The sequence below is a fragment of the Gymnoscopelus braueri genome (genome assembly GCF_963280865.1).
Source record: "Gymnoscopelus braueri genome assembly, chromosome: 9".
Taxonomy (NCBI): domain Eukaryota; kingdom Metazoa; phylum Chordata; class Actinopteri; order Myctophiformes; family Myctophidae; genus Gymnoscopelus; species Gymnoscopelus braueri.
Genome location: NC_137610.1, coordinates 10,221,646 through 10,245,616, shown reverse-complemented (window position 1 = coordinate 10,245,616; position 23,971 = coordinate 10,221,646). Strand labels below are relative to the sequence as shown.

Genomic DNA, 23,971 nt, shown 5'->3' with positions numbered 1-23,971 from the left:
GAGGAGATACATACAGCTTAGAAATAATCACAATAAGCAAACTTTATGGCTGAATATGGACGAAGTATCTCACATTTATTTTGAATAGAGAAGTATATTACAATTATGGCGAGTGACGCAATTTTTGAATTATAATGTTAGGTTTAAGTCACAAGTTACTCTGATGTGGTTTGGAACACATCTCAACAGCACTGGTGTTACGTGTGGCTAGATCATGGGACTATCGCCCAGAAGACTTCCCACTGCTGACCAGTCTCGTCTTATAATATGTCTCGGGTTGAGGAACGCATATCTGCCAAGTTCTTCCCATTGTGACTAATGCTCTCATTGTCTATAAGAATAGATGCTAAAACCTTTGTGACGTATAATGGATTTCATGCATACAATATCAGATTGAATAATGTTCAATATATGGTATAGACCTAGCAAGCAAGCTTGTTGTGTTTCAGTTACACGATTTTGGATATTAATCAAATACTTCATTTACAATTTACTTAAAGCAGCACTATGTAACTTTCCTCTTCTACCCCGGATTTGAACCCGGTTTCCTGTTCAAATGCAGAATTATTTACCATAGCTAATAGAGCCTGCCTGCTTGCACGGGGGATAAATTGAATTTTGTTTTTTGTCAGATCCTGTGTCTAGGTGACCTTTGACACTATCTAAATGTCTCAATAGAAGAGTAGGTAGACAAAATACAACCACCCCAATTATAAGCTATATTGTATTAACATACTCTACCATACAGATTGGACTAAATTATATTTTATTGATAAAAAAAAAGTTACATTCTTTAATTAGATAAAACATTTTAACCAGTTTAGGCACAACCCTGTGTCAAGTGCACTATAATGCCTGTTCATTGTCACACCCAAATCGAACACACATAAAGGTATTAATTGTATTAAATCGGTGTACCAAGGTCAGCCAAACCTCTTTTTTATCCAGCAGTAGTTTCTAAACTTTAGAGGGCAGCAAATACACACATTTGGTCTGGTGTTGAGTTACACTTTGAGACCAATTCATGATTAAATCTCCGAGCAGTAGACAAAATATGTGATATATTCAATTGTTACACTTTCTGAATGACATGTTATGGTGTAGCTATGCCAGTATGGGAATGCTTCTTGTCTGACTGTTGTCAAAAGTTTCCCTCTTTTTTATGTTGATAGGACTCATCGCCGGAATTCTGCTTGGAATCATTGGTGCTGTCATCATCGCATTGGTGATCGTCCTGACTGTGAAGTCAAGGTATAATATTGTTTTAGTTTTCAGGGTTTTCCTTTCAATATAGACAGATGGAGAAATACAGTGAAAGCAATACATATAACAGTGTAGCTTTATTTTCTCTTACTTTCACTTCTCAATAGGCAAAATAATTCATTTTGAATAATAACCCTTTTGTTTTTCTTTTTACCCAGAAAGGAAAAGGAACCAAAGAAAAGTAAAGACACAGAGTTACCTCTTCAAGATAAAGGCATTGAATTGGCATAGATCGTATAGAATATACGGACACTTTTAAAATTCTATGGACTTAGCTGTGTGTGACTAGAGTGCCTCTAGTCTTGATACAAAACACTAAGAAGTACCAGTATCAGTGTTGCTTTAACACTTGAGTTTTACATTTTTATTTTTTTTATTGTCATTGTGTGAAAGTCATCACAATTCAATACAAACATTGTCTAGCTCAGCAATTGTTTTAGAATGTGTACTTTGGTGTGAATGATGGCCAAAAACTATACAGTATAATATCTAAAATGGTGCTTTTTAGTTATAGGCAGATTTGTTCTCTGGAAAATGTCCCATACTGTATGAGCAATCCATTGAAATAAGGTATGTGCAAACAACTTGAGCAGGAGTACAATTTTATTAGTTCACAGTCTTCATTAAAAGACTACTTGTGATGTTTACCCACTTAAGCCCTACTTACTAATTGAAAATATCTGTTCTACAGGCTCACATGCCGCATCCTGACACATGTGGGCTGCTATTAATTTGGAACATTTTCACCTATAATGACCAAAATAGGGATGCCAGGGTGATAGTGGTTAACAATGCGTACATCACACACTGAGATATGAATGAATGAATAGTAATGGATGAGTTGAGCCAGAATTGAGCCAGAACCTGATCTGTGGTATTTTGTAGTTAAATTCCCTTTAAGCAAGCTAATTCAAAGAATCTATTTTCGTGGGACAACATATCGATATTTATTTGATTTGTGCTTGTGCAGACTCACCAGACTCATTGCCTTTGTTTTATATGAAATGTGTGCTTTTGAATATGAAATGTGTCAATCTTCATATAACTTTTTCTGATGATTCTATTTCTATTCAAATCAAAAAAATTATAGTAATCATAACTTTTTTTAAACTGTTATTTCATTTGTTATTTTGCTGCAAATACTTGTATTATAATGGGATGTAACAATAAAGAATCTTGACCCTGACCCTAACTGAAATATACAGTATCAATACAGAGGAAATGAATTCCAAAAGCACACACACACACACACACACACACACACACACACACACACACACACACACACACACACACACACACACACACACACACACACACACACACACACACACACGCACACACACACACACACACACACACACACACACACACACACACACAATCAAGGACCGTGCACGTGCAGTTCCAGTCTTTCATGGAATTCCAGAGGGAGAGTTATAGGAGAGGAAGCAGGAGAGGGAGCAGCAGGAGGAGCTGAAGCTCGGCTTCCTCAACCACCAGATCACCCCAGCTCCAGGGGTCATTGAGGCAACCAGGGCAGGGCCACGGGTGCCTGCTGCGGGGCGGCGAGGACTGTCGGTGGCAGCAATAGATTGGCGGCAGCACCGGTGCCAGGGAAGAGCCAAAGAGGGTGGGTGGAAGTACATGGACACAAATGCCAGAATGATGTGGTTCCATGCAATGTGACCTTTCAACTTTGTGGCCCTCCACAGAAAAGGGTCTGAACTGTACAGCTGACTTCTTTCGAGGACGCCACAAAAAGGCATCTTCAGGGGGGGGGGGGGGGGGTCACGGAGCAGCCTGTGCCCTATACACATACACGCACACAATCAAGGACCTGGGACCTGGCACACACACCACAAGTTGATCCCCATTCCTAGGTCACTCAGAATACATTTCAGAGATGTGTCCCATTTCAGAGATGTGTCCTGTACGACATCTGCCTGTGTGAGGCAGAAAAACTCGGCTTTGGAGGCAGATGCTAAGTTGTCTGACTGGCAAGAATCAAAATCACTGGTGATGATGGTGAAGTATAGGAATGAATATGCCTGGCAGTTAGACTGGCTGGACCACAGATGCTGCGAGGTTACTTTCTGTTTCTGCATGGACCAACATGGTGGAAGAAGTTTTTTTTTTTACTTGAGTAAAAGTATCAATACCACAATTTAGAAATACTCCATTACAACAAGTACAAGTCTGGTATTCAGACTTGAGTTTCAGACTTGAGTAAAAGTACAAAAGTACAACAGTGCATCAAAATATACTTAAAGTACCAAAAGTAAAAGTACTCATTATGTCCCATTTCAAGTTTTCAAAATGTATACACATCTTTTGAAAATAGACGAAATGTATGGGCTGAAGTGGTTAATGTATGTTTAGTAATACAAATCTAAATCTAAAAGGTAACTAGTAAACTAAAGTTTTCAAATAAATGTATTGGAGTATTAAGTAAAAGTACAATATTTTCCTCAGAAATGTAGTGGAGTAGAAGTAAAAGTATTGAAATTGGAAATACTCCACTAAAGTAAAAATACCTCAATTGTTCTTAAGTACAGTACTTCAGTAAATGTACGTACTTATAGTTACTTTACACCGTGTACCTGTGTCAACTTAAAAGAAACAAAAAACAATAGCATAATAACGGAAGAGGTTATTTTTACATGATAATTAAAACAGACCGAGTCTATATACATAACTCTGGGATGTTTTTAAAAAAAAATGCTTATTGCGCTATGAAATAAGCTTGGTTATGACTCCGCCAACAACGAAGTGTACTTCGTCATACGACGGTGTCACGCGCGGAAAATAGCTCACAGCTAGTAGATCCGCTATTTTCCACGCGCGACACATACGTACGATGGAACATAAATTAGGCAGTAGCCAATCACATCAAGACCAAGACCCGTTCCTCCGGGCTATGGGAATAGAGTTATTAGGCTATGGGATTGAGACCTTTTTTGCATGTTTTTTTCGTTTTTTTTGGGGCAGGAAGGCGAAGCCGGCAAAAACATCTACGTAATTTCCTCAATCAGTGTTGCCATGTCTGCTTGTTTGTTGTTGGACTTGTTTTTCTGTGAAGTTGCTTGTAAAATATTGGTGGTTGCGGTTTTTTGGGCTTGTTTATAAAGTGCAGTTGTTTCCTAAATGTTGTCCAAACCAGTGGTTCTCCTCAAGCATTTTCATGGCAAGGACCCCCATATTAAAATGTTTGTCCACAGACCCCCATCTGGAAATATTTTGTACCAGGGACCCCCCCCATACAAGATTTGCGTTGTTAAAATGTAAAAACATCTTGTTTTTTTTTCACATCTTGTAGAAAATAGCTGATCTACAAGCTATTGTAGATCTGCTATTTTCAAATAGCAATACGAATCTTCTTTTGGGCTTGTCTTCATAGACCTGGTTGCGTATTTCTTTCAGAGGAAATGGCAACGCTGCTACGTCATTTCCTCAATGGATGCTAGCAAACGTTGAAACGTCACCCCCGTTAGGTTTACATTCACCACTTTATCCATATCCTTACTAAAAAAATTACTTAATATTTCTATGAATTACATATTCAAATGAACAATTCAACTAATTGCGCGTGTTTCTTGTAGAGGAGCTAAACGTGCCTTAGCAGTTTAGTGCTAAAGCTCTCGTTGGGTTTGACGTTAGTCGGTAGCATTCACTTTCTGTGCAGCGTTTGTTTTTGCTCCTCGATGTTAACGCAGTCTTCGCTTTGTTTACATTGATTGATGGAGTGCCCTCATCTCAACTCAACTCTTTGTGTTGTTGCCGTCGATTCCTCCAGGCTCCCCAATGGCACTCCGTCCTCCTGGTGCTGTAGCGGTGAGAAACATGATGTTATTGTAGCTGTAGAACTAGAATACAACTCTCGTAGACGTATTTATGATTCTGACGTTTTCAATCTACGAGAGTTGTAGGGTTCACCCCCCATGGACACAGGGACTTTCAGCACTATACCCCGTAGACACTCCAAACATGTACAAATTGAAAATAAAGGTGCTTACCCCCACGCCCCAAATGTTAACTCTCGCTACGGGGTAGTAGTTTAATGTAATAATCCATATCTTTCCATAATGAAGTGTTTTAATGCCGTCTGTGGCCGATTCTGTCGGAAGTTCCCAATGGGCGGTAGTGATGCGCCCCATCTGGTGAAACCCGGAATTACACTCAATGTAAACAGGAAGTAAACGAGGGTGAAAAAATGGTGTTCGGCCACAGACGGCATTAAAACACTTCTTTATTGAAAGATATGGATTATTACATTAAACTACTACCCCGTAGCGAGAGTTAACATTTGGGGCGTGGCGGTAAGCACATTTCTTTCAATTTGTAAATGTTTGGACTTTGGAGTGTCTACGGGGCATAGTGCAGAAAGTACCTGTGTCCATGGGGGGTGAGCCCTACAACGCTCGTAGATTGAAAACGTCAGAATCATAAATACGTCTACGAGAGTTGTATTCTACAGCTATTATTGTATTGAGTAAATGATTTTGCAAACAAATTGATCTGGGACCACCATGATGTCACTTGTCTGCTCGTTACTAAAACTAGACTATTGTAGACCAGTGGTTATCTAACTTTTCAAGCTGTGATCCCCCCTCAAAATAATCATATTTCAACTGGGGACTCCCCACCCTGACAAGCACTTGTTTGACTTGGTTGCACAGATATATATATTGTGAAAATAGCAGATCTACAAGCGAGGCGTTGTGAGCTTGTAGATTGCCTATTTCCACACTTTTTTTTACCTCTTATATTATTTGACAATTTGGCCAATTTTTATAGTATAGTTTGTTGATTGCTTTTGATGCAGTATTAGTCTTTAAATTAAGTTAGTCCTAAAAATGTATTTATTTTCAAATGATTTTTATACATTTGACAACTTGTGAAATGGGACATCCTGCATAATGAGTACTTTCTACTTTTTTTTACTTTTTGATATCAATACTTTTGTACTATTACTCAAGTACATTTTGAATTCCTGACTTTTACTGGTAACAGAGTATTTCTACATTGCAGTATTGATACTTTTACTTAAGAAATATGAGTACTTTTTCCACCACTGCTCATGTCTCCTTCCATGTCCAGTTTGCAGATCTAACAAAAGTCCATGGGTTTGTCTCAGCTGTCTGAACGTGCACTGTGGAAGGTAAATAAGGTGTTTGGTTAGTCATTAGCTGGTCTGAGGACCAAGCTGTTCTTTTATTTAAATTGTGGGTTTTAAGGTTTGTTGCTCTTTGCAAACTAGTTTTTTTTACTATACAATTAAATGTATTATCATTACTTGTAGACAATAAGGCCCTTTTGTGTTCCATTTAGTAGAGGAATATAGAATTGCCTTAGTTCACTTCATCAACACTGGGGCATAGTTTGCAAAAAGTGTTTGTCGATTATGTTGATTCAAAAGAACAGGGCTGTTATTATTCATCTTAATTTTGACTTAAGTTAAATTCTATAATCAACCAGTGTTGAACAGTCTATTTAAGCCATCCCTGTCTTTTTAGGTATGTCAATGGACATGCAAAGAAACACTTTGAGGAGAGCCAGTTCCTCGGTGATGGCCGGAAGAGATGTGACAAACAGGACAAGGAGAAGGCTCATCATTCTGTCTGCATGGACTGCAGTAACTACAGCACATTCTGGTGGGTGTCCTGGGACATCATGAACAATGCACAATGCTTGTGACTTAATTTCCTTACTCCTTACACACGGGAGTGATTATTTCATGTGATTAAGTAACGTTAGTTTAAACTGCTTTTGTGTCATGAAATGTCATAAAATGGAACAGAAAGTGGGCAAAAGCCATGACGGAAGAATCTGATAGAAGAATGGCGGTATTGTTGGGATGAAGGAGAAGGAAGGCATCTTTATCTAAATCGATCAAATTCATGTAGTTCCCACTTGCATCGTTCCCGACATGCATAGCCCCGGTATAGTACTTGTAAGACGTGCTGGATAAGAGCGTCTGCTAAATGTTTTTCTTTGGCGTATTATTACACTTGTGTTTCAAATGTAGCTTGGTTTCCTATCAACAATTTATAGATCTTTTTAATATACTAGACTAGAGGTTCAGACCGCTACACGGCCCTCACACCTATGTCGCACCGCCGATCCGAACAATATGCCCATATATGGAGATCTCTGTATCTTTCAGTCCTTGTCCCTTTTATGCCCATATATGGAGCTGACTGATTTGTTTGCGCCTGATAATAAGCTAAGCCAGGGGTCTTCAACAGGGTCTTCAACTTTTTACCTTAACCTCATCCCTTTTCTGAGGTGAACTTTAGCCAAAAATAGCCGATCTAGATCGGCTATTTTTGGCCGAGAGGTATAGGTGTAGAGGGGAAAAAGAAAAGACGGAGAAACTATCAATGTGGAGCATAATCGACAAACGGTAGCCGTTTTGTCAACAACGCGTCGGGTGCCCTCATAATTCACTGGGAAGCCAAAATATTGCCAGACTTTTGACTTAAAGGAAGCGGGAGGGTTTTCCAATTCTTCCGTTTGTGTATCATCATTACCATCTCTGGCTTCAGCAGTGGCCATGGTGAAATGTAAAGTAGTAGTACAGACGCAATGCTACAGCGGTCTCTCTCTCTGACTCTCCTTCAAACTCGTCTGCGCCTGCGGTGTGCACTGTGTGTGGGTTTGTCCTGTCGTCTTTTTTTTCTCCCCCGTCGCATGCGCGATGCACGGAAAAACACAACAGCGCTCGTGCATGACTTCACCCGGACGTGCAATCGGATGTGCGCATGCGCGGGAGTATTATTTTTTTATTAACCCTTGAATCGCGATACGGCTTTTGATTTCGATACACTGTATCGTACGTCATTTTCGGTTCGATTTCGATACGTATCGTGACACCCCTAGTAAGCATCAGCTTCACAACGTATTGGCCAAAACAACACGTCTGCTTCACTTATTGGCCAAGATTTGAATCATGTTTGTGCCACCGCACCAATATGAGTGGTAGCGTGCCGTGCACAATTGAACTCCATTCCTTTACAGAGCGATGCACAAATTGTCTGTATCTGTATGTCTGCAGGTCTGTCTGTTTCCCATTTATGCTCATGTATGTCATCATCAACACGATATCAGCATTGATTGTCATCCGAATTTAGTCGATCAGTCGTATGGTAGTGGGTACTGCACTGGGTACTCGGACAGCGAGTTCAACATGTACTCTGACAAGTACAACGGGTATTGGCATATAATATATAAATTATGGATATGTACTGTAACAGCAGATGAAAATTAGGTCACAGTCACCATTTTCGTCATAGTTATGTTTGCATTGACACTTAATGTTGCAGTCTTCCAAGTGTGAAGGTGAATTCATGATGTAAGTGAATTGTTTTCGTCTGGTGTGTGTTTGTAGTTACAGATGTGATGACTTTGTTGTCAACGACACCAAACTTGGACAGGTGCAGAAGGTGAGGGAACATCTACAGAGTTTGGAAAAGTAAGTATGTGTTCACTATTATGGTCATTGTCTTTGACCTCACCATAACACCAGTGACTGTTAAGTTGTCTTAATATTTTCATACCTTTATGCCTTTGACAGATGTACAATAAATCAAATGTAGCATCCTCATCCTCAAGTGTAATGTAAAAAGCCAAGATAAAGCTTTTATGCCATAGATAGCTGATGTAGCTGATTTCTCTTGCAGCTCATCACTGACTGGTGACCGACAAAGAAAAAGAAAACTTTCGGACAGCCCGTCTCCAGACAGCAAGGTCTTAAAAGACAATGTATGTATGCCAAAACGTCATGCTTGTTAAGTTGTTTCCATTCTAGGTTCTGCTCTTTGGATGCAAAAATAGAAGATGCATTTACATAATTTGAGAAAGAAGGGACTGTTTTGGTGCTCAGACCTTCTTGAGCATCAGGCTTTTTCTACATTACACCATTATTCTGGCCTACTCCTTCGTGAGCCTTGAGTTAACTTTTATATATTATTGACTACAAGGTTAGTAGCATCAGACTACCAGGCTGCTTAGTGACCTAATAGACTGTGGCTCACATTTTCCTTGAATAGTATTCAGACTGCACAACACCTGTTTCCTGAAATTACTATCAACACTCAAACTCAAATGTAGTATTGTGTCTTTGTCATAGTAGTGTTTATGTGCTGTGGTGAGTGGAACATTAGACTGTAGGTCAAATGAAAGAGTGCCGTAGCCTTTCATTCAAGTAATCAGACAAGCTGAAACTTTTACAACACAGTTTCAGTTGACAGCCTTCATTGCTGTCAAGTATAATTCATGAATGCATTAGAGTTTTTTTGTAATCCTTAATACCAACACGGTGAGTTTGCATTTGAGGGATTAAACATGACTTTATTGCACGTGTCATTCTTTGTTGTTAGACTGGGACTTCAGCTGTGAGCGCCACAGGCTTACGGAATTTGGGCAACACGTGTTTCATGAATGCCATTCTACAGTCCCTCAGGTAAGCATCTTAACTTAGGCATTGACCACATATGTGTATAAGCCATTTTGTTATTAGTTTGTTAGAGATGGGGAAAATCTCACACCATTGGGATGGGATTTCCCATCCTTCGAGTATGAGATAATAGCAAAGCGGCTGGTGTACGAATATGGTCCATTTGGGTGGCTTGCTGTGTTCGCAGCCTGGCATAGTACTCTTCCTTGTAGATGGAGGGCCCTGTGGTCGGCCATCCTTTAGTAATACAGTCTGGGGCACAGACAGGGGATTAGGCTGGCTGCTTGGTAACCACAGGCAATTCAAAGGCCATGTTTTCCAGCTAACACACCATATTACTGGGGCGCCCCGGCAGCCCAACCAGTTAATGCGGCAACCACGTAACTGCAAAGTATTGCTTTGAGTCCTGTGTTGCACGTCATTCCTCCATTGTTCCCTCACTTTGATTGATTGATTGAAATTTTTATTAGGCAAAAGAATGTAAAACAACACAGTTACATTTATAATACTTTTGTCTAAAAAGGTCCGACCAAAAAAGTCCTTGCGGACTTGTTTCCGTTGGGGTCCTTGAATTAATTTCATAGACATGAAAGACTTTCCTGTCCCTTTTTACGGCCTTACCTCAATTAAAATGTAGAAATCCCTTGCTCTCTTTGTGTGTGTGTATATTGTGGATGTACTGCCTGCCTGGCATTGCCTGTATTTCTCTCACCGTGTTCTCATGGTCTCTGAAATGCATGTTTCCTGTACATGTTTCTTTCTCAGCAACATTCAGCAGTTCAGTGGTTACTTCAAGGAGCTGCCAGCGGTGGCGCTACGCAGTGGTAAGACGGCGGGAAGGAGGATGTACCACACCCGAAGCCAAGGGGACAGCAGTGTGTAAGGTCCTTTTTCAGGAAGAGTGCATTCACCTGAAATTAATTGATACTTTGCAGCGAGTGTACAGCAGAAAGAAGTGTTATAGATTTTTTTTTTAATATTGTGGCAGGTTAGATACTAGAATCTTTCCCCACAAACAGTGAAAATAACTTCTGTAGATGGATCATAATTATTCAGTTAATTGTACTGCCTAGCAGTCGTTTTATAGGTGCCATGTCAAATCAGGATATACGTAAAGATAAAGTAAATTTGAATTAAATGGCAGCGATGAGGCTAAAGCTTAACCTGTAGTTTATATAGCAAGACATGTCTTTGGACAACAGTTATGAGCTTTCACAGGCTTGGTGAGCTCATGACGGGTAAAGCATAGCATGGTGTACCTGTACCATGCAGAAGCGATTATGCCCAAACCCCATGGCTCATTGTTGATGGTGTCAGGGGGATTCGAGCAGGAATGGCAAAAGCAACGAATACGAAACAACAAAAATGACTATGTCGGGAAACCTCTGCTGCTACAGCTAGTACATGAAGGCACAATTTTGAACAACAAAGTGCTTAAGTAAAATACTTTGTCTTCCTACAAGGGAAAGTTTGATTTGGTGCAGGATATAATAATAAATAAAATTCACAGAAACACATTCAGGGTTGACACTAAGGTCTCAGAGGCACTTGCCCGTCGGGCAAGCACAGGTCATTTTCTACTTGCCCACAGGTCTTGCCCACTTGCCCGAAAAGTAAATCACAATTACTTTTGAATTGAAGTTTGAATTACACTTATTTTTTACCTTCTACTTGCGAATTATGGGGCTGCACGATAAAAAATGTCATACCTCAATATTTATGCAAATATCTAAATAGCTATGAATATGACTATGGGACACTTGTTATTTTATATTAAAGTGTAGCAATAGTGAAAACAGCACATTGTAGGCCAACAGTGCTCCTATTTTCCATTCCACAGACCAGAAGACACTTACTTTCCCATAACTTGACAAAGCACTCTTATTTTGAAGTCCACCGACCAGAAGTCAAGGGTTTACGTTCGTCTGACTTGACATGTGTTAAGCTTTGACCGTTCAATAAACAAAGGGAAGTACTGGGCTGGCACTGCTGTTTTGAACCGATACTGACATAAGGAAGGCTTTACAAGTTGCTTGCTGCATTCTTATATTTTCAAACGTCTGTTAGGGACAAGCAGAGAACTGCAGCACATGTGACAAAAGTCAGCGGATGTTTTTGTTTTATATCACGGGTGCGATGCATGCAGCCATGCTCGTCATCAACTCCACGTTCTCACAAACGTATAGCTTCACGCTAGATTCCAAGCATGATTTTGCAAAAAAAAACTAGTTGCGTGCCCGTGTCTTCAGTATTATAATTTATGTGAGCTTGTAGATTAGCTATATTTGCCGAAGCCCAGGTCGCAGCCTCTGTGTGTGTGTGTGTGTGAGTGTGAGAGAGAGGGGTAGGGGGAGCGCTCTGGCCACGCTCAAGTGTCTAAAGACGGATATCTTGTGTTGTGTTTTATAGTTAACAAAAAACGGTTGCATCCCCACTCAAAATGCACACCTGCCCGTAGGGCAGCCGGATAGCAAACTTCACCTGCCCGACCATTTTATTTACCTGCCCCGGGCAGGCGGGCAGGCGTTAGTGTCAACCCCTGATCATTCACAATATAGTATACACAACTCCCATACACACAATGGGAGTTTACCGGTGGGTGTTAGTGTGGCCACCATATGATTGCAAGTTCGTCTCTGGTTTTCGATTCCAGCTGGAACCATGGGTTGCACATCTTTCCAGTCTCTATTTCTCGTCTCTATACTCGCCTATCTAAAACAAATAGATATATTGCCCTAAATAATAATACATCTTTTCAAAAATAAATACACAGAATTAGTAAGGAGATGGTGTGAAATAGGGAGTTGTGCTGTTTTTAGACTATTGGGATAAAGGAGAATTCCATGTTTAGTCTGTTATGTGGTTGTCTGAACCTGAAGGGAGTGTCTCAAATGAGCAAAGGCACTTTATGACCCTGCTTTATGTAAGACTTGTCTTAGAGACAGACATCGCTGAGGGCGTCATGGTGATCTGCAGCGTGCCATGTTTGCGAAACGGTTCACAATACTGTTGATATACGGTACATGGATACATTCTCTTGTTTGATCACTTCAGTTCAAAGTGCCTTTCACTATTCCTTTCTGTCTTTTAAAGTCTATCATGTTTGGACACACTTCCACAATTAACTTGGATCTTCTTGAGTGACCGTGTGTGACTTTCCAACCTCGATAATTGCAGGAGGGTATACAGTATTAAGAGCCTTGTCTATTTGTCTATGTACTTCCTTTTTTTTGTATCCAAAAGTGTAGAGGCTGATGTTTGTTGACTGATGTTGGTTTCTGTGGCCCAATTCCAATGTCCACCCTTACAGACTCACTAACTTAAATGCGCATTCATCATGTGAAGTCCGCGAGGATTTACGGCCGTCCCATTGTCAAATTGTCACTTTCCGTAAGTCTGCATCGATGCAGACTTTGCCTGAGGGAATTACCCACAGTAAATAATAGAAAAGCCCTTAACTAAACACTAGAACACACAGAATAACCTAAATAAAATGATAATAAACACTCAGCCTTTAAACCACTGACTGTAAATAAGGGCAGTAAGAGTTTTAAAAGGTATGGAAAGTGAATTAAGGACCGTTCCATTCCTACAGTATTTACCATTTTGAGCCCTTGCATCCTCTCACACTCGTGTGTTTGTGTTCATCAGGTCTCTGGTGGAGGAGTTCAGGAAAGCCTTGTGCTCCCTGTGGCAAGGAAGCCAGACTGCCTTCAGCCCAGACTCCTTATTCTATGTCATTTGGAAAATCATGCCAAGTTTCAGGTACTCTATGGAAACATAATGATAATAATGGGAAATATATGAATCAATCATATTGTGGAGTAACTAATGGGCTAAAATAAATTCCCTAAAAAGGTTTGAGAACTTAACTTCCCGATTATTTCTCCCGTTCAATAATACTAATTGGTATTGTATTTTATATCATTGTTGTCGTCAATTAGTCACCTTTACAACGAGGTATAACTTGTAAAGATCATGCAATCGTGGAATGAGCATCAAAGCTTAACGTGTGGGTAGCGCCCCCAAATATACTTCCACTCTCATTTTGAGCAACCTGCCAGCACACACCTGCTGGCAGGCCAGGGCTGACACCAAATAGTGCTGCCACTCTGCGTAATGGAACACTAGCTTCCACTTGCCCTGTTGCACGGGCCTTATCCTGAGGTATTACAAGGTATACCCCCTTTAAAAGGTGACTAATCAACAATAACGATGTTATATACAATACCAATTGGTATTATTGAAGGGGAGAAATAATCAGAATTTTATTTGAGGAGTTTTATTTCAGTAAATGTTATGACTTGTTTACATTTGTACACTCAGAGTATAAGTAGCCTTTTACTGTGCATGACCTGTTTTTGTGTCTAGGGGTTATCAACAGCAGGATGCCCATGAGTTCATGCGCTACCTTTTGGATCACCTCCACCGGGAGCTCCAGAGCAGCCGCAGCAAGGCTGCCTGCACTGCTCCGCCTCAGGATGGCCTCAGGATCTCCACCCCAGGGGGGAAATGCTACATGTACGGTCCTAGTAACCTCATTTTGTCTAAAGCTTTGTGTTGCACGTTATTGCACGTTGCGTGATTTAAAAGCTGTCATGTGTTCAAATGCTATAGATGGCTTAGAACAGCCATTCTCAACTGGGCCTCAGAGCACCTCCTAGTGGGCCACAGACATGCTGCTCAAATAGTTTAAAGGTTCAACTAAACTAAAGTTTAAACTTAAAACAAATATATATATATATATATATATATATATATATATATATATATATATATATATATATATGGATCGATTTCTTCATTGAGACATTTATGTTTTGTTTTTCACTTGATTTTGCAGACAAATGGTCCAATGTCCAACGGTTGCTGTCCTCATGTTAGGCCACTGTTGCTGATAGCATTTCGGCACGCCTTATTGTCTGTACACCATATTGTTGATCATGAAGGAGACACCATCTGTCGGTGAATGGTGTAATAGCCAAGTCCAGAACCGGAAAGGCAACCTGCTTCTAAGCTCATCTAACTAACAGAATATTTGGAAGAGGATGTAGTAGTAGTAGTATTTTATTTTGGTCTTAGCAGGATACATTCAATATATTCAACATATCATCATATCATATCATGTATGATTTGTCATTTTTATTCAGCCTTATCATGGCCCCTGCCTGATTTCCACGTCTCTGCATGATCTTACCCCCCAGCCCCACAGACCACTCACTTTTCCTTACTGTACCTTGATACATAAAAAGCCAAAGTCTTTGGCCTCTTTGTTGAGATGAGCTCAGTGGTTTGTGTGGGCTTTATAGTGGTACAGTACAATAATCCTGCTGGGAATGCAACTATGTAGGAAACTGTTGAAATGAATGAGTGTATTTAGAAACCATCAATTGGTCCAGTCAAATTATATAAACATAATATCACTTGTTCTACAGCAGGGATGGGCAACTGGCCCGCACCGTCACTCAATGCGGCCCCAGGCCAAAATAAATAAATAATAATAATTAAATCACAAAGGAAAACAGTAATCTAAACATATACGAAATGGTGAACTATTGCCTTCAACTGTTCCAAACATGCAACTTTCCATGAACCATTTGAATTACAACAGTCCACCAGTAGAGTGCGCTCTCGTTTATTTTAAGCCTTATTAACTATAATTCTAGTGTTCATTTTTGTATATTTTTAAGCCAAGGTTACAGCAATACTCTGAAAGGCATACTCAGGAATGTGAAGTTTTGTTTAGCAGTACAGCTGTAGTAAGTTGATAGAAGCATTACTAAATGCTAAATAAAAACAAAGTTATAACAAATAATAATAGTTAATATCCCTTATTTATCACATATGTGACTATTATGGGCTTTTTGAGTAATGGGGTACTACTGGCGAGAGTGCCGATAAACAGGGGCAGGGTCCGAACCGGCGCACCGCCCCCGGACCGTTTTGGACGGGGGGGGGGGTCCCTGCCGATAAACAATGCAGCCCCCCAGAGTGAGGAAATTGTGTGGCCCTCACCATCTACAAAGTTGCCCACCCCTGTTCTACAGGAATGTCTGTCTGTATGTAAATGTGTCGAAACTGAACGGTTCTCTAGAACCGACCCGCTCCAACAGGCACTGCACTAGTTTTGTTTAATGCATTTGAAACCTTTGTTTTGAACACATTTGAGTTGTAAAACCACCCTACGGTTGTGGTTCATTTCAGAAATGGAAGCTCCACAGTTGTCACATCTTTGTTTGGTGGAGTGCTGCAGAATGAAGTCAACTGCTTGATTTGTGGGACAGAATCTCGGAAGTTTGATCCATTCCTTGGTAAGATATTTTGCTGTTCTTCTTTGTTGGACTTCAGTTGGTCATGTGGCAGCAAGAAAGAGGCTTCAGCTTTTTTCTGCATGTTTCTCTAGATCTGTCTTTGGACATACCCAGCCAGTTCAGAGTCAAGAGAAGCAAGGACCAGAAACCAGGCCCTACTTGCACCTTGTGTGGTAATGCATCGTTTCTCAACTGTAGCAGTTATCACTTGAAGCCTTCACATCTAAGCAGAGTGTACCAGTGTGACTGTGTCTGAGCATTTTCTGTGTTTCTTATCTATTTTCAGACTGCCTTCGTAGCTTCACAGACCTGGAAGAGCTTGACGAAACGGAGCTTTACTTGTGTCATAAGTGTAAAAAACGACAGAAATCCACCAAGAAGTTCTGGGTCCAGAAGCTGCCTAAGGTTAAATATAATGCCATTATCTATGTATTTACTATTCAACTCTACTGTAAAGCCATTTTATTCATTTGTTGAAGGAAATTATTTGCCTGTTGGTTTACTAGTTACACGGTTAAATCCTCAGTGTTCATTATTTGTGTTATCCAGTTTATTACTCTGAGAGTGTACACATGTTACAAATGTAATCAAATGAACTCGTAAGGTTCCATTTGTACACTCTGAGAGTTCAATTAACACTGAGAATTTGACAGTGTATATAGGAGACAAAAAACTGTGAAGTTGTCATGAGTAGATATTTTGTTCCCATTGGTAGGTGTTGTGTCTGCACCTGAAACGGTTTCACTGGACAGCCTATCTCAGAAATAAAGTGGACACCTATGTGGAGTTCCCACTGCGAGGCCTGGACATGAGGGGCTACTTACTGGAGGTGAGTGAAAACAGAAATGAACCCTAACCCAACATAACAGGTTCTGTATATTGCTTGTGCAAAGCTCATGACTTGGTAACCTAATACCAGCTCAATCATTTTCACACATCATAGGCTCTCTGTGATCTTACAATTCAGGTCCAAGTCAATTGTAAACCTATAATGCAAGCAGTCGATGCTGAAACAGTAATGAAATAACATAATTAGTACATTTATTTCAATTAATTTATATTTTTATATAAAATTAGCTTACGGCTCATTTATGGCTTCTTATCCCCCTCCCTCATTCTAGGGAATTTACAAGCTTCTCCAGGAAGGTTGTTGTCAGTGGATTACCATTAAAATGAATCAAACATTTTCAGAAAGTCAGCTAAACTAAATGTGAATTTATGCACGTTTCCATCCAGTAATATAATGTGATTATTAGGAAATGGTTCATGAGATAAGCACTAAGCAGTAGGTGGCACTATTTGCCGGTCAGGTGAGATGCATATTATTAGACATGAATTAATATTTGACACCCTTTTGTCTGAAAATATAATGATCTGTACTGCAGTACACTGAAGTCCACTTGTTGTCTGGAAATAGTAGCCTATTCATGAATGACATTAAGTTATAGACATGCTTGAATTGTGGTAGAATATCAGTTCTACCGTGTTTTGTCAACCTGCAGCACCCAAGTTAATACTTATAGTGTGGGGAAGCTGTGCATACCGCTGTGGCCTCCCACAGTTACCTTGGTCCTTGACTGAAAATAAATTATATTCATCATTATACAATGAACAAGCAAACTAGTAAAATACACACAAACAAAAGTGAACTGATGGCCAATATATCAGCCAAACCGATCGGTCAGGCTCTGGTTGTGATGTGCAAAACACATTTAGAAGACTTCTCATCCTGCTGTTATATTTCCACAGCCAGAGAATTCCTTGCCAGGAAGTTGCCTTTATGACCTTGTTGCTGTGGTGGTACATCATGGATCCGGGTGAGTAGCCTTTGAACGTTTATTACAGAGAATACAAAGAAATGGTCCCTCTATTGGTACTTCAGAATTTTTTTTATTGGCCAAGTATGTTCAAATTCATTGAATAAGTACACAGGAAAGGTAAAAAGCAATAAGGGTCAGACCAAGTTATAGTATTAGAAGTGTATATGTTTTGATGAGAAATGGCATGTATGAATAATAATAATGTGCAATTCACTGACTCAGAAAGTATACCAGAAAAAGCCATCAAGTGCCGATTGTCCAATGAGCTCTAAATATTACTTTAAATGAAAGTTTCTCATGGTAACATTGTAAACTAACTGAATGTTTTGGATGATTGTTACATACTCTGATCTCAGCCTTGTATTTCAAGGCTGAGATCAGTACATTCCTCTTCCCAACGTGATTTACATTCTGAGGCACAGGCTGGCTGCCTTAAAAAAGCTGATTAGTCTAATTGATATTCAACCTTTATTTAAAGGTAGGGTAAGTGATTTTCTTTGGTTAAAATAAGTGTTAAATAGCTCTATATTCTGATAGTACTCATTGCTATAGAGTGTTTGTTCAGTAAAAGGAGTCTCCTTGTCGCTTTATAAAACAGAAAATGCATTTCCAATTTGATCCAATCAGGATAGAGAATTCAATCAGGATACAGATTAAACAAGTGAAATTGGAAGTGATGACACTAAGAAATGAGCAGGCAAAATTGGAACTGGAACACTATAAAAATGAAGCTTAAAAATGGGTACTTTCTGCTGATTGGCTGAGATTTTGACACCTACCGGAAAATGTATTTTCTGTTTATTAAAGAGCTGGAGAGACATGGAGACTCCTGTTACTGAACAAACACTCTATAGCAATGATTACTATCAGAATATAGTGCTTTAACCTTTTAACAAAATACTTTTTGTTTTAACCAAAAAATATCACTTACCCTACCTTTAACCAGTAGAAATACATTGAGACTGATACATCTACGTATAAATTAGCATCTGCCTTCCAGCTCTACCTTTTGCTGTAGGCTGGGACTCAGTGGCATTTTAATTTTTTAAGCTGTAATTTAACATTCCATTAGACACGGGAAGGCATTTAGTTGACAAGTGCTGAAGATATGATCAGGAAAAATAATTTATATTGTTTTTAAACCTGTTGCTATTTTGCCATTGACCACTAGGTGGCAATATTGCACTGCAGCTGTGTTGCTATGCTGAACTTGCCACTTTTGGCAATGGTTTGCTTTCTATAGCACCTTTTATCCAAAGCACTTTACAATGTACTTTACATTCACCTATTCACACACACATTCACACACCGCTCCAGAGGCAACCATGCAGGAACCGCCCTCATCAGAAGAAGTTAGGGGTTCAGTGCATAGATATAGAGACCTAGATTCCTCATTGGCCGGTGCAGTTCATTGGAGCGACCTGTATCGCGGCCGCCATATTAGAGGGGGCACGCTTCCTGACTGCTGGCCAATCACAGCACCTCTTTTCCAGGACTGAATCTAGTTGTATAAAAATATACCGTTGTATTTTTTAGATTCTGCCAAGTCTCTGAAAATATGCGCTGTGATTGGCCAGTAGTCAGGAAGCGTGTCCCCTCTAATATGGTGGCCGCGATACAGACACCCCAGACTCGGAGGAGGCGTCTACCTTTTATATGTCTATGGTTCAGTGTCTTTCTCAAGGACACTTCGACACAAAGCCAGGAAGAGCGAGGGATCGAATTGGGAACCTTCCAGTTCCCAAGCGACCACTCTAACTCCTGAACCACAGCCGTAGAATGAATGTGTATTCCCTGTTGGAACTTTGGTGGGGGCAAATGTATTAGTTTAACTAGAGGTTTGGGCATATTTTGGAGGTCATTTCAATTAAAGTAGTTAGGATTAGGATGAGAAGGTATAGTAGGACTACACCAGTGGTCTGGCATGTTGGGCCCATTGATTATGACTCACAGTATACTGGATGTTCCTGCCAATCATTTTCCAAAGCATACCATACCATAGTTTGTTTGATTTTCAAGGAAGTCACTGGAGAGCAAGAAAACAAAACAGGATAGAAACAGAATCGGGTCAAATAATTAAATATTGTAATAATAGAGTGAAGAGATATTATACAGTACATAATGGCATATAGCAGGTACAGTATGTACATGAAGTTCCACAGGTGTATTTGTACTTTCAATGTAAAATCCCTGTTGTCATTAAACTGATTGTTTTGAAATTAAAAGTAAAAAATAGCTGTACAAACTAAATTCCAACGTCTGTCACTTATTAACTGTGCAATGATGTTTGCCTGATATTGACTTAATCATTCAAGTAAGGGTGAACTGAACTAGAAAGAAGGAATACATCTAAAAAACAAGGAAATGGTCTGTTTTTTGTACAATAATATATGTATATAGGAGTGATTAGACAATGACATGTATTGACTAGGGATGTGAACAACTCGGCAAAGTTGGTCGACTTTGTGCTTTTTTTGTGTGCAATTAACTGATGCTCAGAATTTGTGTATCCCAAATGTTTGTCTTTATTTAAAGAAAGTGTTTACTTGATCATTCCTAGTCGTGTTTGTTCATGAATAACATAAAAACATCTACCGTAATTTTCGCACTATAAGCCGCACCTGAATATAAGCCGCAGCAGCTAAATTGAATGATTTGTACATATATAAGCCGCACTGGACTATAAGCCGCGGGTGTAAAATCCATAGATTTAGGAGGTCCCCTAGTGGCCGTTAGCTGTAAAAATCCATAGATAAGCCGCACCGTTATATAAGCCGCAGGGTCGAAAAATGGGGAAAAAGTCGCGGCTTATAGTCCAAAATTTACGGGTATAAGTGCACGTAATCTGACTTTGCCCCGCATATCTCGAGAACCTGATTTTATGCCCATATATGGAGAGCCCTGATGTCATCAATATGACGTCATAGTACAGATGTCATCGATTGGCCTCCAAGTCCTGTAATGGGTACTGCATTAAGTATTCTGACAATGGGTATTGCATAACCAAAGGAGCTTGCGTTCCCAACCGGCATTGCCATAGTTATAATTAACTTGGTGCTGAAAGGTTTGCGAGAGGGGACAGCGCAGCTCACTATAATCATATGCTGAAATCAAGTATCCTATGACTGCATAGGGTTGTAAATGTTTCATAACCACCCTCCCCCATGCATGGAGACACTGCTTAAATCCTGCGGGGGAGAAGGAGGTGATCATTCCTTCCCAACTGTCTCTCCTCCTTGCACTGTCATCAGACATGCTGGGGTGATGTCTTCATAAACGGGTCATCATATTGGAAGTATTGCTGCTACCATAATCCATACGTGTTGCACAGTGCTTGCACACAGTCAGCATTTTATCCACCACTTTTTGTCATTGTCATAGGTAACGGTGAATCTATAAAGCCTGATTTATATACATTGTAGACATGCGATATACAAATTTAAAGCTGCATATTTTGCTGTGTTTTTCATAGTAGTTTGGCGTTCGTCCCACATCATGCTCCTTAGTGAAGGTGGCAGCACGTGACTTGAGGAAATGAAACTCCTGCTATGCGCACCGCACACGACCAGACGTGAACTCGTAGACACTGTTCCCTCTCCTTTTGGGAAAAGAGTTTTTTGAATTGGCTATTTTTGAAAACGGCAAAATATGTTTAAAGCGTTTGAATAGGCCATTCAATGTCAAAGGAAACAAAACAAGGATTTTTCAATTTATATTTTTAGACTCAACTGGAGCATGAGTCACGGGTATGGTCTTTTAAACTTAACGAGTAGTACATTTAAAATGATTAAAGCAAAACATTTTGGAAGCACCAAATGCGTCCAAGAGGCATTTGATTTGATTTATTTGAAAAAGCATTTAACATTAAGCATTGAAAAAGGTATTAACCTTTACACAAGGTAATGGATAATACACATTTGAGGATGATGCACAATAAATCCATTGTGGTCCTCATTTTTGTCCTGTGTGTCGATCCTGCATGAAGTCAGTCGTGATGTATATCTCTTTATTGACAGGATTGGATCAGGGCATTACACAGCATACGGCAGCCACGAGGGTCGTTGGTACCACTTCAACGACAGCACAGTGACCCTGGTAGAGGAGGACACCGTGAGGAAAGCCAAGGCCTACGTCCTCTTCTATGTGGAGAAGCCGGCCCAGCATGCTACAGACAGGCCGGTTGGAGACCAGGTGGCCACGCACAGTCCGGTTGCGGACCGGGTGGCCACGGACAGGCCAGATGAGGACCAAGAGACCACGGACATGGCAGTCTGTGACATGGCATCCATGGACAGTGGCGCTTTCTCAGACCACATAGTCACAGATCTGAATACTTTTGACACGTCTGACCACCATAAGCTTCCCTTGGACATGGCAGCCAAAGAGAGAATTGCCCAGAGCCAGCTCGGCATGGCCACGGTAGCAGCTGACGCGATCGCCCTGGACATGTCACCGTCCGACAGGGTTGCCATGAACATGGCAGGCTCTGATGAGGCGAGTTTGGAAGAGATGGCCGACGTCAGGGCTGTGTCAGACAGAGCTGACTTGGAGAAGATGCCCTCAGACGGCCTTATGGCTGCCAGTGATACCTCAGATAAGGTTGCCACAGGCAATGATAGCCGAGCTGTATAGACTCCCACACAATGATGCCTTGAGACTATCTTGGGCTCAGACCTGCTCTTCACGCCATATCTGCCTCACCCAGACAACACCTCTCGCACAGTGCTTAATTAGTTCTTTTCATTTTGAAGCTTTAAGTGTACGTTATTCTATTCTTTTTGATGTATAGCATTTTATTAGACAACCTCTAGCATAACCTGCCACTTGATTTTCTTTTCTTTCTTTCTTTTTTTGTTCCACCAGTTCAATCAGTGGAGGTGGCCTTTTCTCCTCATATAAAAGATTCTAAAAGGTCATTATTTTTTATAGTGATTAAAAAAGCTTTGGCCTTGGAAAATCTCAGTTAATTCCAGTGTTAAGGTCATACAGTTGAAATTAACTGTGTCGGAATGTTAGATAATTGTTTTTATAAAGTTGCTATTCACTAGACATTTCCTGACTCTTTTAGATTTATTGAGAAAGGTGGTAGTAGGCTTGGTGGACGGTATGAAGGTATTATGGTATACCAAGTCATTTAGAAATCTTGAAGGTATGGTTTTCAATATCATCAGGAATACAGACACTCCTAGATATGGAATAATGAAAAATATTGACACATAACTTTATCTTGAGATTACTTCTTCCAATAAAGCAGGTTATTAGGCACATGATAATTTGTGGCCCCCACCACCTGCACATCATCTCCGCTCATCCCTTTGATGTCATTATCTGCTGTGGCAACATCTAGTCATCAGATCCATCACCAAGGTATGCTGAAACTATGGAAGAAGGGTTCAAGTATTTAAACCCAGCAAGACTTGTCTAAGTAAGGCTAATTGCCTATTAAGACACAGCATTGTAGGCTAGACCAGTGGTTTCAAACAGCCATGAGACTAGAAACAAGAAAATCTATTGTGACCTCTTTACCAGCACCAGTGTGACCAGAAACTATCAACATTTAAACACTCTTGACCACTTTAACACTCTAGTCTAAACCGTAAACTAAAGTTGACTGGGTTCGACTCTGTACTTTTCCCCCCCTGTACAGCAAATCTCTTCGAACATACAGTAGTAGGCAATAATATTCAGTGTTTCAACGCGTTGTGAGCAGGTGGATCTGCTATTTTCAGCAATGTCCCCCCCCCCCGAGAATAGGGATTCTAGGATTCAAGTGGTTAAAACATTTTCCATATTTTGTCCAATGTCTTGTATTAGCTTGGCATCCTAAGTTGCTGGGTTATGCTTAGTATCATGTTTATGTGTCATTTGTGAAATTAAATGACAGGTTGGGTCCAATCATCTGAAATCTGTTTGTTTTCCCCTCTCGGTCTTCTATGTACAATCACTATTCTTTGTGTTTCTTACCAAGTAAAAACCCAAGTTAGAAAACATATAGGTACTAGGCAGGGATGAAATATTCCTAACATTAAACCTGTGAGTACAGTATGTTCTCGCTCTTGCACTGTCACATGAATGTGTAAGTTGTGCGCACCAGCAAGGACACCTTTTGCAAACCCAGT

General features: G+C 40.2%; 1 protein-coding gene across 2 annotated transcripts; it reads left to right on the top strand.

The window, feature by feature from the left end:
- Positions 1-4,738: 4,738 nt before the first annotated feature.
- On the top strand, positions 4,739-22,768 carry usp3 (ubiquitin specific peptidase 3). Of its 2 annotated transcripts, none has more exons than XM_080438576.1 (15): positions 4,739-5,097; positions 6,364-6,424; positions 6,780-6,917; positions 8,654-8,737; positions 8,946-9,027; positions 9,645-9,727; positions 10,487-10,600; positions 13,373-13,486; positions 14,093-14,242; positions 15,926-16,032; positions 16,125-16,205; positions 16,319-16,437; positions 16,748-16,861; positions 17,782-17,849; positions 21,869-22,768. In XM_080438576.1, the coding sequence occupies exons 1-15, from the start codon at positions 5,004-5,006 to the stop codon at positions 22,482-22,484; spliced, it is 2,025 nt and encodes a 674-aa protein (XP_080294702.1). In that variant the 5' UTR covers positions 4,739-5,003; the 3' UTR covers positions 22,485-22,768. The 2 variants fall into 2 exon arrangements, with proteins under 2 accessions (XP_080294702.1, XP_080294703.1); XM_080438577.1 differs by having other exon boundaries at positions 5,001-5,097; positions 6,371-6,424.
- Positions 22,769-23,971: the final 1,203 nt, after the last annotated feature.

Bases quoted from the DNA above. Each gene is read 5' to 3' on its own strand.
- usp3 (XM_080438576.1), top strand. From the start codon at position 5,004: ATGGAGTGCCCTCATCTCAACTCAACTCTTTGTGTTGTTGCCGTCGAT. The intron at 6,918-8,653 runs GTGGGTGTCCTG...GTGTGTTTGTAG, and splicing joins AGTAACTACAGCACATTCTG to TTACAGATGTGATGACTTTG. The intron at 16,206-16,318 runs GTAATGCATCGT...ATCTATTTTCAG, and splicing joins CCCTACTTGCACCTTGTGTG to ACTGCCTTCGTAGCTTCACA.